The sequence below is a fragment of the Diadema antillarum genome, unplaced genomic scaffold (genome assembly GCF_040938485.1).
Source record: "Diadema antillarum isolate AM-2024a unplaced genomic scaffold, OU_Dant_1.0 seq00003222_RagTag, whole genome shotgun sequence".
Taxonomy (NCBI): Eukaryota; Metazoa; Echinodermata; class Echinoidea; order Diadematoida; family Diadematidae; genus Diadema; species Diadema antillarum.
This window is the reverse complement of record NW_027273807.1, coordinates 228,788-247,388: the sequence shown is the minus strand read 5'-3', so window position 1 is coordinate 247,388 and position 18,601 is coordinate 228,788. Positions and strand designations below refer to the sequence as shown.

The following is an 18,601-nucleotide window of genomic DNA, read 5'->3' as shown; positions in this document are numbered from 1 at the left end:
TCTCCAATCACCTCCGGTGGGCTCGACAAAAATCATGGGCGAACATACTCGAGCAGGATTCGGACCTACGACCTCCTACGCCTGTCCGGTGATCAGGAGGTCGTAGGTTCAAATCTTGCTCGAGTATGTACGCCCATGATTTTTTATCATGGCTACTACTAAAACACTGATCAAGTCAGTGCTTATTTACGTCGATGTAGGGCAATTTGTCAAACAGATATCTGCACTTACGTGTAAGTGACTTGTCTCATCAGATATCTTGCCCATCCAAATCTCTGTGAGAAGATTTTGGACACCAGAGTGAGCTATAAAGTTCTTGTTCATGGCATTGACAGCAATGGTCAAACAGGTTGAGTTCCCCCAGTGAGGAAGTTCGCTGACCAGAATCAAGGCAGAGCGCTCCTCATCTTCCTCATAACACTCATTTAACACGCCAATCGCAAGGTCTTCATACGTCCTGAAAGTAATGGAGGAAAAAAGAGAAAAGAGTGTTCATTAGTGTGAATCAAATTTTGTAGCATTTTGTTCACGAGCAAACTTTGATGAGCAGAGTAATTTACAGTGTAATATAACTTTGAATGTTCACATGCAATTGGTGCCTTCGTCAATGAAAGCACAATTGCAACATATCTAATTGTATACATATGCTGGATGTAAAATGTATTGTGTGATGGTGTGAAGACACAATGCTCTGGATCTGTTATCAATGCAAGTTATAATGTGGAAATAGTGCAATATGGTGATGTTGCAAGCAGTTTTTATAGTTGTGGCATTCAACAGAATATCTTCCACACAGATTTACATTGTAGGTACATCAACATTGTTCCTTCATTATCGTATATCCCAGTGTAATAAACTGTCAACAGTTATGGTTTATTGAGAAGTTAATGAAAGCTATGACTTTACTGCATCTTGTATGTTAGTTGCTTCCCTGACATTAAGTTGATTGAAATGCTGACCTCAAAATTGTCTGTGTGTATAAAAGCTCTATGCTGAAATACTGTTATCACATTACGTGGCAATATGTGAATATGTAAATTCATATAATTTTAGCTGTAGAAAATCTGTCTAATACATTGGCTCCATCTGTCACACACAAGGTTAAAATTTGCCCTTATGCAGTTTTCCCCTTGCCACCTCTTGTTTTCTCTTCCCTTTTCTCTATGATTGTTCTTGTTATGCTGAAACAGCATAGGGTGGTATGCGTACATTCACATAACCCAACTTGACTCGGTATTGGAAATGAATCAACGTGTAGCATTCCGCTCATCTTCTTAAAGTTCCAGTTTGTTATTGTTCGACCCAGTAACAGAGTTGTAGATAGACTGGACAGGTATGGGCTCTAACGGCAAAGATGTATTAAATATGTCTCTGGCGACTAAAGAAATTTTCTTGCCACACCCTGTCGAGTGTAGTGTGTATAACAAAAGGGGTTCTGTCTTTATTCTCGTAATGGCTGTTTCACTGGTAGCCGTGGGTGATGTGTATTGTTGGCATCTGGCGCAATACTGTATATGCTATAATTTTCACGTACATAAATTTTCGCGAATTGCCGCTGTCACACATTTTCGCGAGTGGTTAAATTCGCGATTGGGGGACCAGAGAAAATATGAAGTGGCAAAGAAAGTGTGAATTTTCAACTTACTAGCAAATAAGAATGATACTAGTTATACACTGCATGAAAAAAACTTACCAAACTCTGCGAACTAGTAAGTTAGAATTCAACATTTTTGAAGTGGTTAAGTCCATCGCGCTAGATTTCTGACGAGTGGTCCCCTTGCGATAATGGATGGGCTCTCTACAGTATTCGTAAGTAGACGTGGACGTGCGTAAACAAGCTTAGCCAGTATGGTCTGTTCGGTAAGCCGTGACATGGTATATTAGTACTGAAATGTTCGTATCATCAAGGCAAGGGATTCATTTTGGAAGGTAATATTTTCGTGTGTTGTTAATTTCGCGAATAGCTCCCGACTCGCGAAATTCGCGAAAATAAAACCCCCGCGAAATACATAGCGTATACAGTATAGAACAGAGAATCATATTGAAATCACCCTGAGTTACGAGTATGTGTTAAAGGTCCTGTTTACTTTTGGGAACAGTGACTTAAAATTTTTTCAAAATATGACATTTAACTAGAAATGTCCCGTTGCCGCGCAGTGCGATTGTATCCCCCGGCATCAGAGAGGGCACACAAACCATCCACCAACAATATGACCTTTGAGCCTATAAAAGACGGAACACTGGAGGCAGAACTTCCAAAATCAATAGGCTTGTAGATTATATCATGGTGGAGCTTCGTACCGAATTTGAACAAAATCTGTCAAGAAATGTAGCCTATAGAGCCCACACAAACCATCCATCAACATGACCTTTGACCCTATAAAAGACAGAACACTGGAGGCAGAACTTCCAAAATCAATAGGCTTGTAGATTATATCATGGTAGAGCTTCGTACCGAATTTGAACAAAATCTGTCAAGAAATGTAGCCTATAGAGCGCACACTAACCATCCATCAACATGACCTTTGACCCTATAAAAGACAGAACACTGGAGGTAGCAGATCCAAAATCTATAGGCTTGTAGATTATATCATGGTAGACCTTCATACCAAATTTGAACAAATCAGTTGAGAAATGTAGCCTGTAGAGTGCACACAAACCATCCATCAACATGACCTTTGACCCTACAAAAGATGGAACACTGAGGGCGGCACATCCAAAATCTATAGGCTTGTAGATTACTTCATGATAAACCTCCATACCAAATTTGAACAAAATCAGTTAAGAAATGTAGCCTATAGAGAGCACACAAACCATCCACCAACAATATGACCTTTGACCCTATAAAAGAAAGAACACTGGGGGTAGCAGATCCCAAATCTATAGGCTTGTAGATTACATCATGATAGACCTTCATACCACATTTGAACAAAATCCATTAAGAAATGTAGCCTAAAGAACGCACACAAACCATCCACCAACATGACCTTTGACCCTACAAAAGACGGAACACTGGGGGCAGCACATCATAAATCTATAGGCTTGTAGATTACATCATGATAAACCTCCATTCCAAATTTGAACAAAATCCGTTGACAAATGTGACCTCTATAGCACACACAAACTATGCTAAAATTTTTTTTTCATTTTACCCTATAAAAGACGTAACACTGAACATCCTATCATATAAAACTTTCGCAATAAAGCCGAAAATATAAAGAGATATCGGTATTTTTCTCAATAAACCGTAACTGTAGACGGTTTAGTCTGGAAACATCTTTAATATAACTATTGTTCATATTTTGCATATTCAACAATACTTAACATCAATTTTACCAAGTCAAATTTGTACAGTGGTTGTTTCTATCCCTAACTCACATTTTAGAACTATTTTAAAGCACAAATGCTGGGTTTTTGTTTCATCTGCAAATGGTAAATTATGCCGTATCAAAGCTAACATAGTGTATTACGCCAAAGTAAATGTATTATTTTGATTTTGATACAATTTTGTCTGTTTTGCTGTCTATTTATATGGTTCTTATATGTTCTGAACATTGTAATGCTATTTCAAACCATCTTAGGTTTTTATGGAGACATTTTTCAGAATGCACCAGGAATATTTCTCTAAAAAGTGAAAAAAAAAATTCAAAAATGCTTATGAAAACCATGTAGAAATTAACATCTTTCCCATATACCGGTAATCAATATTTGGAGAAAATTAGAGGTCAGTATTGTATTTGGTTCAGGAGTTATAATGTCTCAAACTTGAAATCCCATTTTACATAATATCATGTATTTACACGCATCTGTTCCCAAAGACGTCACAGAGGGTCAAATCCAAGATCGAGCTTTCTTTTCAAGTTCCACTCTCTCTTTAAACAAGACCATACATAATCTTAAACATACTAAGCAATGTTCCGTAAGTACACCTCAGTAGATTTGTTGCAAAAACCTCCAAAGTACAGATGCGGTCCAATGGGGCCGCCAATTTTATTGAATTTAACATTTTAAATATACAATTTGATAGAGACATTGGATTGCAACAAATTTGATGTCATATAAATGGGGGGGGGGGGTTGTTTGCTTCTCTTTTTTTGGGGGGGGGGGAGAGGAAATTCATATTTTTATATTGTTTTGAAAAAAAGAAGAAATGTAAAAATGCATGATTTAGTATTTATCAAAGAAGAACTGAACAATTATTTTGAAACCTGCAATTGAGATTGAGACATAATTCATATTTATGGAATTACAGGCAATATCATACACTGTTGACAAGTTAACATCTAAAACTTGAAAAAATTATATTTATGCATTATAAATTTTGCATACAATGTGTTTACATGGTCACATGAAATACTGTAATGGTCTAGTGACTTGCAAGTGCCTGCAAACTAACTTTTCATGCCAAGTGGTGGGTGATGCTGGTCGCTATTTCTGTGGCATTTCATAGTAGATTGTTCTGAGGCACATAAGATTGAACAGAAAGTATTTTCCAAAAAGAGATAGGAGCTTGGAATTTGGCACAAATTTTGCCAATGTGTCATATTTAGCGACAAAAATAGTATCCACACAAAATTCAAGATGGCGGTAATTAATTGAGGTTGTCATTCAAGGCACTATTTACCATTAGCAACTGATTAGTGCATGTAAAACAAAAACCCAGCTTTAGTTAATTCCTCAAACTAGTTCTAAACTGTGAGTTAGGGATAGAACAACTAATGTACAAACTTAAATCAGTATAATCCATGCTAAATATTGTTAGATATACTAAATAGATCTGATAAGAATGGTTTCTTGCAAAGAAATGGTGATATCTCTGTGTGTTTTAGGCTTTATTATAATCTTTTTTACATGGTAGAATGTTTTGTGATACAATTAACCTGCACATATAAATTGAATGTGACATCATTCCCAATGGTAAACAATATACCTTTGTTGTGTTGCGTGAAAGTTAAATCTCAACTTATAATTTGATATAATTATTTTTTTAATCTTCTTATATTACTGTCTATTATGTTTCTATACATCCAAACGATATTGTACTACAGTCAAACCTGCCTTAGCAGCCACCTGTGTATAGCGACCACCTGTCTATAGCGGCCACTAAAAAATCCCCCGGAGGGAAAAGCCCTGTTAAAGACCCTGTGTATAGCCGCCACCTGTCTAACACGGCCAGCGGCCACAAATTTTGTTTCCCGAGGTAGATTTTAACCTGTCTATAGCGGCCAAAAACCCAATGGAGCCGCAGCCGAGCCGATAATTCAGTGTGTTTTTCTGTTTTGTAGCCGTGCGGGCAACGTTCAGTGATCGCCACCGCTGCATTCATCCTCATTTAATCATAATAATGCACTAGTGTTAAGCTTTCTTCATGACAATACACATACTACTGTGCAATAATTTCATATACACCGGCATGGTTAAATGCATGAAACACACGGTGTATGCATACGTACACACATACATGTACATGTAAGGATACAACGATGATACATGTACATGTAAGCAATGCACACAAAGTTGGATTACCTGTCTATAGCGGCCATCTGTCTATAACGGCCACTTTTTCCGTCTCCCTTGGGTGGCCACTATAGACAGGTTTGACTGTAGTGTAAACCATATTGAGGGTCTTTTTTTTGGGGGGGGGGGAAGGGGGGGCTGGAGCTCAATCCAGTGTTTGGGTAAGGCCCAATCTTTGATGAAAAAAAAATGCTTCTGTATCAAAGATATGCTTTTTTACTTGTATGTTACTCTGTTGTTGTAGAAATGTGAATGATGATGGTATATGTGTAATAATGTCTGATCCGTAGATGTCCTTGAAAGCCCTTCTGATCCGAACCCCTCCCCCCCCCCCCGAAAAATCCAACCATTGCAGCAATTTCTCAAATTTGCTCTTAAATGTGTTGTGCGAAATTACTTTTCAGTATATCATTAAACTTGAATAAAACTGTACAAATTGATTATTTGTGCTGTATATTCACATTTACAAATAAGCATGCTGAAACTGTATTTACTGTTATTAGATTTTTCTTACATTGTTTTTAGGCTGATTTCATGTGGGTTATAGTGTCACAATTGATCTGAACTTATGCCATTGGTAGATGCTTTCCCATATTAGATATCAGGATCACTCGAGAGTGAAAATGTTCATTTTCACTCATTTAGAGTGACCTCAGGGATCACTCGAAGAGTGACAAATGATCCCTAAGGTCACTCTAAAATGAGTGAAAATGAACATTTTCACTCAAAATTCACTCCAATTTCACTCTAAATTCACTGTTTTCTGTTATTCACTCCTTCAAAAGTGAAAACTTCCACTCATTTTTTTCTTTTTCGGAGAGTAGAATATCACTGGTTTTAAAAATGTCTCCATAAAAACCTAAGACGGTCTAAAATAGCATTAAAATGTAAATAATATATAAGAACATATTAATGGATAGCACAACAGACAAAATTGTATCAAAATTGAAATAATACATTCAATTTGGCGCAATACAATATGTCAACTTTGATGGCTGTCATCTTGATTTTTTTTTTGAGTGGTTGATCTAGGCCTAAATTCTGTCTTAAACTATCTATAACAAGATTGGTGCCAAGTTTCAAGCTACTACCTCTATTTGAAAAATATTTTTTGCTTCATCTCATCTGCTTCAGAACAATCTACTTTGAAATAATAGCGATCAGCGTCACCTGAGCTACCACTTGGTGTGAAAAGTTAGTTTGCAGGCACAAACCCTTGTTTGTCAAAGAAAAAGTCTGCGTTTGCCAAGACTACTACACGCGCACAGACTTTTTTATGACCAACAAGGTCTTGGTCACAACTAAAGTGGCCATTTTTACATAGTGAGTTTTCAAGTTTGAGACATTATAACTCCTGAACCAAATCTGGTACTGACCTCTAATTTTCTCCAAATACTAATTATATGTCAAACAAAATTCCTGAAACATTTCAAGATAATCCTTCAGTCTTTCTCTGATTTATGCTGAATCAAGCATTTTCATGATTTTCCTTTTTTCAGAAAAGTATAAAAAAATGAGTGTTTTTTCCTTAAAATCTCAATCCAGTTATCACAATAACCCACAAAAATGGTATCAACTTGAAGAAAATTTAATTCTCTTTCATATGACATCAAAATTGTTGAAATCTAATGTTTCTATCAAATTCTACCTTTCAAATAACAAATTCAGTAAATATGGCGGCCATCTTGGACGCCATCTTGGATTTGGAGGCTTTCGCAACAAATTTTTTGGGGTAGACCAGTGGAATATTGTTTGTTACAATAAAAACTTAAAAATAAGCATGGTCTACTTAGTTTGTAGAGAGAGTGGAACTCGACCTCTGTTTTTAGCTTTTGGCCCCCCGGTTAAAATGTTGGCGGAACAATTGTCCGCAGAGCAAATGTTGTATCTTTGGAGCAAATGTCGGCAGAGCAATTGTCGGTGGAGCAAATGTCAGGGAAGCAAACACTGCGAAGCATTTGTTGTGTCACAATTTTCTGAGCAATATTTCAGGAGCATATGTTGGCAGAACATTATGTTGTGTCACCAACAGACGCTACAGTGTGTAGCCTTTATTCCATACCTAACAATGCACAATAATCTTTCATAAGTAGAGAGCCTGCAATAAAGTAACAATACTTGACAAATTCTAAGTATTAATGGATAACAGCAGTTTGCCATAACTAACCAAACTGTCTGTTGTCCACAGCTGTTACAAACTACACACACGGCTATAGCATGACTCGATATTATTGATGGCCCAGGAATAGATGTCCGGCAACCACTCTTTAACTCTTAACGTGCCATGGTCGCCGAACAGCGACCTTAGTCCTGACGTGCCATGGTCACCAATCGGCGACTAAGAAGAGCGAGAAAAGCATTGATCATTTAAGTTATTGTGGTACCGTAATGTGTTACACAAAGAAACTGCCTATGATATGTACTGGTAGCTTATTAGTGTAGCCATTGTTTCCACCAAAAATATGAGGATGCTTACATTGGAAAATTTTGAGTAAAAACATGATTTTTCAGCTACATGTATTTTTTTCGCGTTGGGAAAATCCGCAGCGAGCGCACCCTCTGCGAGATGTGTATGGATCAAAAGTCTCATTGGTAAACCACGCGTGTGTATGCCATTGAATCCGCGTGTATTGTCTATGTGGTTCCACTCGCATTGTTCCGCTTGGCTGCTGTCCTGCGGGAAGCTGCTTTGATTTTGTCCCTCAAAGAGAGTCAGCTTTCGTTCGTTGGTCAAGTCTTTCATCCTTTTGTTTGGTGAACGTCACTAATCGTCCCCACGCTAGCATAGGAATTGCGCGCAAAGGCCTACCGATTTCAATAGAGTACCCCCCACACACACCTGCAGTCCGCTTAGACAAAAGAAGGATTAGTAGGTTCTTCCTTCTCGAGTGGACAAAAGACACTCTTCAAGGGCCCGGGACAATTACTTTAGTTTGAAATACAGGATCTGGGACTAAAGGACTCAGATTTGGGAATGAATTACTGAGGCACAGAGAGACATTGCTAAGACAAAATAAACTGCTAGTATCTTTGGAATCATACAATTCTAGAAGACAATGTTTAGGGACAGTGATTTTCCGCGATCGCGGAAAATGGACGGAAAACGCGGAAACGGCCTTTTGAAACGGAAAAAATATTCCACACGGAAAATCACGGAAAATCACTTTTCAACAAAATAAAACACATAAAAGTAAAAATAAATCCAACAGAAGCTGTGAATTAATCATTATTACATGTCCACGATATTCACAGATTGCGGAAACTGAGTTTCTAAGCCAAGTTGTGTTAGTTGCAAGTTCTAGCGATGTCTAACGGCGTTAGATCTAGCGATGTCTGGATTTCAATAACTGTCGAACACTTACTCAATCCAACACCAACAATCATAACCATAGAAGAAAGTCCATTTATATTCCAAAACACAATGTGTGTCTCGCTGAATAATGTGTGATGATAAAGCCAGTATTTTGGCAGTAAAAGTAGCGGCAACAGAAGAAACTGTCTAACTGTCTAACTGTTTTCTGCTCGCGGTAAGCTGTCAGCAGGTGAGTGGAGTGGTGACTTGCTAATATGCCTGCCTGCTCCACATAGTATGTGTCGTGTGTTATGTAGAGCACAGCGCACAATGCATGATTCAGGAGAGTATAAGAGTGAACTCCAAGTTCACGCAGAAAAAAGAAAAATCCCACGATGCCAAGGTGCCATGCCAGACTGGGTGGGGTGGAGAGAGAGAGAGACCAATCAACAGAAGAAACCGCGCGTACTGGCGCATTCTTGGAGGTCATGAACTGTCTGGGGTGTTGGAGATGAGATGAACAGGGAAAGGGGCTGTTCCCAGGCCCTCTCTCCAGTCGAGAAATTGACACGCGCGCGCAAATTCTTCTGCCAACCAGCCAGCTGTCGGAATGTGCTTTGAAGTTACATGGCAGCCTGGCCTGGCTGGCATGAATGGGTGTTGAGTTTCAATCAATATCTACTGTTGTTTTATTCTTGTATTTGAACATGTCGTTTCACCTGACAGAAACACGGAAATCGGGAAGGTGTAGGGAGAGGTTTTTGTTGTGTTGCAATGTTGTGTGTGTTTTCCTCGGTTTTTTTTTTGGGGGGGGGGTGGGGGGGGGGTGGGGACCGAGGCCAGAATCGGGAAAGATCAGAGTGAAATGAGTGCTAGTTTCTTGTCTGGATTATTGACTGAAGAAAGATAAATTGATTGTTCCTTTAGTGCTGAAATCTTTTATCTGTTTAGACCTTCTGAAGGAATAACAGGACTTGACTAGACAGTAGTACACTGTAAATCACTTGACTAGCAAGTCAAGAAAGAGGACATAATGATAGTTGTTGATACTGCAGGCCAGGCTTTGATAGTGATACACAAATATGTACTGTCCCACGGCATGATTAACTGGATTACAATGTATTGACTGAAGAAAGATTTAGGTAGATTGATCGTTCTTTTAGTGCTGAAGTTTTTATCAACACTGCTTATTTAACTGATTATCATGTATTCTGTTTGCAGCTTCTAAAGGAATAAAAACACTTGACTAGCATAAGTCACTAGTTGAGACTCAGAGACTTATATCACTTTGTATATTTTTTTCTAATTTGTAGACAGCAGTGTAAACAGTTGTGTAAACAGCAGTGTAAACAGCCCTCTTTATCATCGCCATAATTGACCTTGCAGATTTACGCATTATGCAATACTCTTCGAACATTATCACTGTGGCAACCTAAACCGCCATTTGGCAACCTAAAAAGCTCTATAGGTTGCCCGGCTGGCAACCAAGGAAAAAAGGTAAGTGAGAGCCCTGTGCATGTTTTGACAGTCGAAATAAATAAATTGTAATACTGATGTTTCATTTCATTTGTCTTCATGGGTGTGTGGTACAGAGGTTGGAAATCATCAGGTATACACTATGCATAACATGTATGAATGTATACACGATTACACAGGTACACAAATTTCAAATAGCAATCATTTAATTTTTGTTCATTTTTGCATGCAAATACATGTAAACGGAATTTGCATTTTTTGCATGTACAATTCATATGGGAAAACGGAATTTCCGTTTTTTCACCATGTTGAAACGGAATTCATGATTTTCTGAAACGGAAAAGGCAATTTTTTGAAACGGAAAATCACTGCCCCTAAATGTTGTTATCATTTGAAAGAGGAGATGATGCTCTAAAACTTTCTCACAGAGTCAAGGGAGCGTTCTATTGAAGAAAAAACACGACTGACTCTTTTGTTCTACACTACACAAAAATTCCTAATAATTTTTTTGATGTATCAATTCTTTCTGCAATATTTCAGGTTCAGATAGATATTATGACAAACTGACTGCATGACACGGAAGAACAATAATTTTTTTTATATATGTTGTGTAGAACTCAATTCAAAACAGTCAATATTTTCAGAGATATGGCGGTTGGTTTTAAATTTCATTGTCAGTCCAGTTTCGAAACGTTCTGGCATTAGGTAAAAACCTCTGGCACGTTAGGGGTTTGGGGCCTGGCACATTAAGAGTTAACTTTAAGAAATTATATGTTTTGGTTGACCGATTGACCCATCACAAATTTGTGAATGTGTATACTGTTATAATATGTTTCTTTTTTTCTCATCCAGAATGGGGAGAATTTGCAGCTTAGTGCTTGATAACTGCATGTATTTCAGCTAGCTGCAACAAGATTTGCCAGACTGCAGCGAGTTTTCTTGGCCAAACTCTGTCTATTTTATGTCAAAACTATTTTTTCTCATGGCCAGATTTTATCTAATAAATTTAGATTCAATATGATCATTTCATGAAAATATGGTATCATGGAAAAAATGTATTTATGCCTCAATCTCACCACTGAATATGTTAGACTTAGTGCATGTGGTATTTGAAGTCCTTTATGATACATACACTGCACCAATTTTCACATAACCATCATGGTTTATAATAATGTTACTGTCACAGTAAATCATAACATTTGTAATGCTTTTCTTTCTTATTTCTCACTCCTAGTACAAAGTATTTGAAGCACTTTATCATACCTGCCAAATTTCAGATGATTATCATGATGGTTTGTTTTGTTATCTTTTATACTTTTTCTTTTTCTTTCGTCTTTCATGCCACCAGAAAATGAAATTCTATCATTTGAGTTGCCTGAATGGCGAATCCCCTACAAAACGAGTGTTGAGCCTTGACTGTAGTCATCATATGTAGGGCCTATTTACTGTATGTAATACACAAATGATTTGAACATATCTGCAATGTGCCCCTCAGAAAATACAGTTTTTGAAGGTATGGTGACATTATAACAATTCTGTGAATTAAATGCTGTAACATTTTCACATCAGTCACCATCCTTGTACTTTCCCATATATATATATATATTTTTTCTTTTTTTGCAAATCAATGTCAACTCAAATGTCAGTATTGACCTGCTCAAAACCGATACTTGACTTACTCTGCGTGTTTCATCATGCTCTCACTCTGGTCAGAGTCATCTTCCTTGTCAGCCATTGCTTTAAGAATCTTGCTAGCTGTGAGCGCCGAGGCAATGGATTCCCTCCCCTCCTCCCAGAAGAGGCGGGCCATGTCATGCCTGTTCTGGAGGATGGCAAAAAGGAGGAGTTCCCGAAGTGGCTGGTCGAACTGGTTGGTGACGATATTTTGTTCTGTAAGTAACAAGACCACATTTCAATGTCATCATATGGATAAATTATACATATGAAACATGAGAATTGGGCAAATGCAATAAAATATGAGAAACATAAAGTAAAGATGAATATTGACATATATTGGGATATGACAATGCCATATTACAATAAAATCAACTGTAAGAATATATGTGACCCACTGCAACAAAAGTCAGATCATCAAAATCTGTCAAAACAATCGGATTTCTGTTTTTGGCATAATTTTGTAGTCTTATGTTTTGTCTATCATCTGCCGAAATTTCAAAGCTAAATGATCAAAGGAAAGGTAAGAAATCAGCGTTTTTCTGGGCCATGATTTTCCGATTTTCAACGCAACAGAAACGTGTCTGAAGATTTGGCTTTAGCGCCGCAGCTAGAACTCCGCCTCTAGCAACGAGGGAGTGATCTTATCGGTCAAAGCGTGGCATCCTGACTACTGATTGGTTGTGCGTAGACTGCTGGTGCTAAGCTTGAATGAACATCGAGGAGGTCGCTAGGAGCATACCTTCTATTGTCAAGCGGTGAAAACTGTCTCGCCTCCCCTTTATCATGATAGCGTCGGAAAGAAAACTTTGAAGGCGTTTTTCTCGAAACTCTGATTTTCACAACCACTTGACATGCGCTAACAAAATCATCGATATCTCTGCAACCGCATACTTTTATAAGTTGTGCTATATACGAAATTAAAGTAGAAGAGTAAGAGAATAATGTCATGCCATTTTCAGAAAATTGTCCACCCCGACTTTCGGATCCTTTTGTTGTAGCGGGTCACATATGTCATGGTCATGCTATTGTAGCATCACTAGTGTACACATACATGACGTAGTTCTCCCTATGTATCTTACCAAAAACAGACAAAAACTAGAAATGTCGCTATGGCAACTAATATGCCTCCGCCATAATGCATTATTCTCCCAATAGGTCTATAGTAAGTCTGACAATGTGTGATGACAATTTTACATAACTGGCAAAATATTAAATGACACATTTGTAACAAATGTGTTCAGTGTTCACTCTCCTTGAACTAGGTTTCATTGGATCAATAGCTATATTGTCACAGTTAAGAGAGCAGGTATAATCTGGGAATCTGAGGATTTCTACTTGACCTCTGACCCTTTTGTAAGTTTATTATTAAGTAATCTCCAATGTATAGAGAACTAGAAATGTCGCTATGGCGACTGATGCCTCTGCCATAATGCATGATTCTCCCAACAAGTGTATAGTACAATGTCTTCACAATGTGTGATGACAGTCTCACATAACTGGCAAAATACTGAAATGACAGGTTTGTCAGAAATATCTTGAATGTTCACTTTCTTAGAACTGGGTTTGCTATAATTGCAGGCTTTCAAGTGGGATAATGTAAAAAAGTAGGAATAAAGTAGGAACGAAATCTCTAAAAAAGTAGGAAAAAGTAGGACTTAAAGAAGGAAAAAGTACGGCATTAAAGAAAAAACAAGTAGGAATAAGTCAGGACATATGCAGGCTTTTTGGAGTAGTTTTCGTCGATACTCACCAGAACTCTTGATGTTACATGTAAATCTTAATTTGTACTCACAACCCTGCTGCCTCAGCCTCACTTTTGCTCCTGGGAGAGCGTGGTAATTTTGAGCGATGATGAGAGCTGGTTGAGCGCTGCTCCAAGTCCTAGGCTGCAATATCAGTGGGATCAATCACATCTGCACAGGAGCAAAAGCTGAGGCTGGCAGCAGTCTTGTGGTTGATTGGTGTGTGTTATCCCTCTTTCGTGCTGAAGAGGCTCTCCCCACCAGTAAGAATCTGCAACTAGAGTCTACTCATTTCTGAATAATTCAAGTAGCCTTGCACATCTTTTTTTTTGTGGGGTTTTTCACCAAAAAAGTAGGAAAAAGTAGGAAAAAGCAGGATTTTGAGCAAAAAAGTAGGAAAAGTTGGGACAGCAGTAAAAAAGTAGGAAAAAGTAGGAAAAGTAGGGCCACTTGAAAGCCTGTAATTGTCTGAGAGTGCAGGTACACATATTTGGGGAATGGAGAATTTTTACTTGACTTCTGACCGACCCTTCTATTCAATTCAATTCAATGTTTTATTTCATTTTTCGACAAGAACATATAAACATCACTTCTTCTTTTTTGGTAACAGAAAATCAGGTGCGTAAAACTATGTAGGATGAAAAGAATATACAATGATTGTAGCACCTTGCAATAATTACACGATTATAAGTTTATGCATTGAGTAATTTTCAAGGTATGAAGAAAGAGTGTAATTACAGTACAAATATTTTTTGGGGGGCATTTAAAGCTGGCCTTTGATCCTTAACCTTTGACCTTCTGGTTGGAAATTTCCCAGAGAATCTCCATTAGGTAATGCATGTATATATTAAGTTTTAAAACTAATAATGCAAGCATTGCATATACTAGTATATGAGGGAAATAGTAAAATTTTGAGTTGACCTTGACCTTTGACCCCCTGACTATTGACCCATGACCCCTAAATTCCCTAGATAATCCCTGCCAGTCAGTACATGCGTATGTACCAAGTTCCATGAAGATACATTGAACCATTTGCGAGAAAAGTGATATTGCAACATTTTCACCTAACCTTTGACCTTTTGACCTTTGACCTTATGACATGAAACTCTCTCTGGAGAATCTTTACGCAGCAATACATGTCTACACTAAGTTTCAAGAAAATACCTTCAGGCATTGCATAGATATGGGGGAAATAGCAACATTTTTAGCATTTGACCTTGACCTTTTGACCTTTGACCTCTTGCCAATGTCACTTAAATCTACTCAACTAATTGCCCCATCATATATCATCCTTGGACCAAGTTTGGTGAAAGCTGCTTCATCCAGTTTTGAGTTATCACGTAAACAGATATATTTTAGGATTTGACCTTGATCTTTGACCTTTGACCTCTGTCAAGTAATTGTCCCATCACACATCATCTGACAAAGTTTGGTGAAGTTTGCTCCATCCAGTCTTGAGTTATCGCGTAAACGGATACAATTTCATGATTTGACCTTGACATTTGGCCTTAGGCCGATTTCACCTAAAATCTAATCAAGTAATTGCCCCATCATACTTTATACTTGGATTAAGTTTGGTAAAATTCCAGTCGATATTACTCAAGTTATCGCGTAAATGAAAGCGGACGGACGTACGGACGGACAACCCGAAAACATAATGCCTCCAGCACCACTTCGTGGCGGAGGCATAAAAAGTGTAATTTCAGTATTAAATTGTAAACTTTTAGCATTTTAACCTGGCCTTTGACACTTGACCTTTGACCATATGACACTAAAGTTCCCAAGGAAATCACAGTCAAGTGCAGTACATGCATAAATAAGTACTAAGTTTCATGATGACACCTTGAGCCGCTTCCATGACACAGAGAAGTGTTATTCAGCATATTCACTTGACCTTTGACCTTCAGGCAAACAACTTTCCCAGAGAATCTCTAATGGGTAATACATGCATACCCTAAGTTTTATGAAAAATCCTTTAGGCATTCCATAGATATGGGGGAAATAGTGACAGTTTGAGAGTTGACCTTGACCATTGACCTTTGACCCAATGACCCCAAATCCCTGAGATAATAACTGCCATTCAGTACATGCGTATGTACTAAGTTTCATGAAGATACCTTGAACCATTTGAATTATGGAGGAAAAAAAAGAAATTTTAACATTCATACTCGACCGTTCACCTTTGATCTCATGGCCTGAACTTTCTCTAGAGAACCTCTATTGGGTAATACATGCATACACTAAGTTTCAAGAAAATATCTTTAGGCATTGCATAGTTTTGGGGAAAAATTGTGAAATTTTGAGCATTTGAACTTGACCTTGAACTTGACACCAGGGAGGTGAGAAGAAAAGGAGTGGGCACTCTGCCCCGAGGGTTTTCCCCTATCACTCAGCATGGGATTATTAGGGATCAGTTACCTTAACGAATATTAAAGTAAATGACCTCTAGCATAATGAGGTCAGTCAGATCACTATTTCTGGTGTTTGATGTTCATTCCTCATGGTGCTGTGCTGATTTGGCCCTCTCTTGTTGGGAACATAGTCAAGTAGAGTTGTGTGTGTTCACAGGGACATGTATACGGGATCTACATTCTTCATGCAGGCACACAGACAACATACACTCTTGGGACACACTAGTCTATGAATTCAGCTCTCAATAGATACAAAAATTTTGAAAATCGGCCAAGGAAAAGTTGAGTTTTGACAATATAACTGTTTAAACAATATCCATTGCTTTGTCCTTGTCTCAATCAAAGTACAACGCAATGTCCAATGCAGGTGATATTCATTTTTGGGTCAGAACATTTAGAGTTTTTTCTTTAGTTTGATGTACATGTATCAATCCATTGTTAATTCTTGTTCAAATCCCGTATAATTTTTAGGAAATTTGTGTACATCTGCTGACACATTTGTTTTACCTGGTCCTATTAATGTATTTTTGTGTGCAGTTTTAGTTCTTTAGTGCATACTATATTACTGTTTTTGCCTTGTACACTCACGACACCAGTACTTGCTTACTATACTCCAAACGAGCCCTTGACCATTCAGTGTGATGCAAGTTAAGCAGGACAGCCATTATGCTATGCTAGCTGTGCTCTCACACCAACTGATCAGAGATACGCTTAGATTGAGGAGGCACTTGCCATATGTTTTGCTCTCCAACGCTTCCACAGGTATACTTTCGGACAGAGGGTCATAGCAGAGAGTGACCATAAACCTCTACAGTTGATTTTCAAGAAACCTCTTTACAAGGCACCAAGACGCCTGCAAGGAATGCTGATGAGGTTGCTACACTGTGACATCGACATCATATAGGTGAAAGGACAGGACATGCATCTGGCTGATATGCTGTCAAGAGCCTACCTTCCCACAGATGCAAGCGGCATAGAATTTGGTGATGTGAATGCTGTTGAAACCCTGAGCATGGGAGAGGAGAGGGTAAAACAACTGCAAACACACACCAAAATTGATGAGTACTGCAAGTCGTCAAGCAGGTATGTAAATCACAACTGGTAGCCGGAACATACAGAAACATACCAAGAGTGGCCAAGCCATACTTCAACATTTGTGATGAGCTGAGTGTGCAAGATGGACTACTATTCAGAAGGGAGAGAGTAGTCATTCCAATCACCCTCCACAAGGAAATGAAGAAAACCCTTCATGCATCTCACCTTGGGATTGAAGGAATCCTCAGATGGGGTAGGGAACTCATATCTACTGGCCAGGGATGAACGCTGATGTAAAACAGCACATCCAGACACTTATCAGGGTAACTACCCCCTGGCTAAATACTGGTTAGTGGCAGGGTTAGAGTACAGATTAGGGTTAGGGTTAGGTTTAGGGTCAGGAGTTTGTGTTAGGGTTAGGATTAGGTTTAGGATTAGGATTGGGATGAGGGCCTTGGGAAGGGTCCGGGGTAATTGCCCAAGGGGTAATTACCCTAGACCCTCCAGACATGTTAAACCTGTCGCATGTGGGAGCAACAAAATCCAAAGGAAACTTTGATCTTTGATACCACGTGACATCCAAATCGACCATGGGAGAAAGTGGGAACAGACTTCTTCGAGTTGAACAAGAAGCATTATCTTGTTACCGTCAACTACCTTTCCAACTTCTGGGAAATCAACAGACAGTATGACCTCAGCAACAGGACAGTCCTCAAGAACTGAAGAGCCACTTCGCCTGATATGGCATCCCAAGTATTGTAATCAGTGACAACAGACCATAATACTCATGCGACGATTTCGCAAAATTCTCCAAGAGATGGCACTTCCATCACATCACAACCTCCCCAAAACACAGCCATGCAAATGGTAAAGGGGAAGATGCAGTCAAAGCTGTGAAGAGGGTGCTCACAAAAACATTACAGTCAAGAGGCGATGCCTACTTGGTGATGTTAGAGCTTCAAAATACCCCACACCAAGGTATAGACAGTAGCCCGGCGCAGAGACTGAGTGGAAGGAAAACTAGAATGCTCCTGCCCACTACATCAAATCTCTTGAAACCATGAGGTGCAGAAGAAAAAAACAAGAGACCCGCGAGTTTGACAAAAATCCATCATGAGGTTTTCAGGAAGAAGATGAAAATGTACAATTCAGGCCCCCATTTGGACCCTTCCAACCACCCCCCTCCCCCCTACCCCCAAGAGGGGCACCCCTGGATCTCCTATGAACAAACTTGAAACTACAGTCATTAATGTACTCACTCATAGTATTATCTCAGCTCTATAACTTCTGATTCTAGAGAAGATTTTTAAAGATTCCTTCATTTGGGGGGTTTGGGCCCCCTGGGGGCCCCCTGGGCGGGGCATGGTGCCCATTTTAACAAATTGACATCCTAACCCCCTAGGAATGCTACCTGCCAAGTTTGGTGAAAATGGGTCATGGGGTTCTCAAGA

At 38.8% G+C, this 18,601-nt stretch overlaps 1 protein-coding gene across 1 annotated transcript in view; it reads right to left on the bottom strand.

Annotated features, from left to right (window-relative positions):
- Nucleotides 1–231: 231 nt before the first annotated feature.
- Nucleotides 232–18,601, bottom strand: part of LOC139715270 (transient receptor potential cation channel subfamily M member 2-like) — a gene marked incomplete at its 3' end in the record, with an annotated part of 78,881 nt that continues 60,511 nt past the window's right edge. The window contains exons 8-9 of the mRNA XM_071626849.1: nt 11,965–12,175; nt 232–457 (exon numbers count right to left, since the gene is read on the bottom strand). Of these exons, the coding sequence (XP_071482950.1) occupies nt 232–457; nt 11,965–12,175 (437 nt within the window). The remainder of the gene's footprint in view (nt 458–11,964; nt 12,176–18,601) is intronic.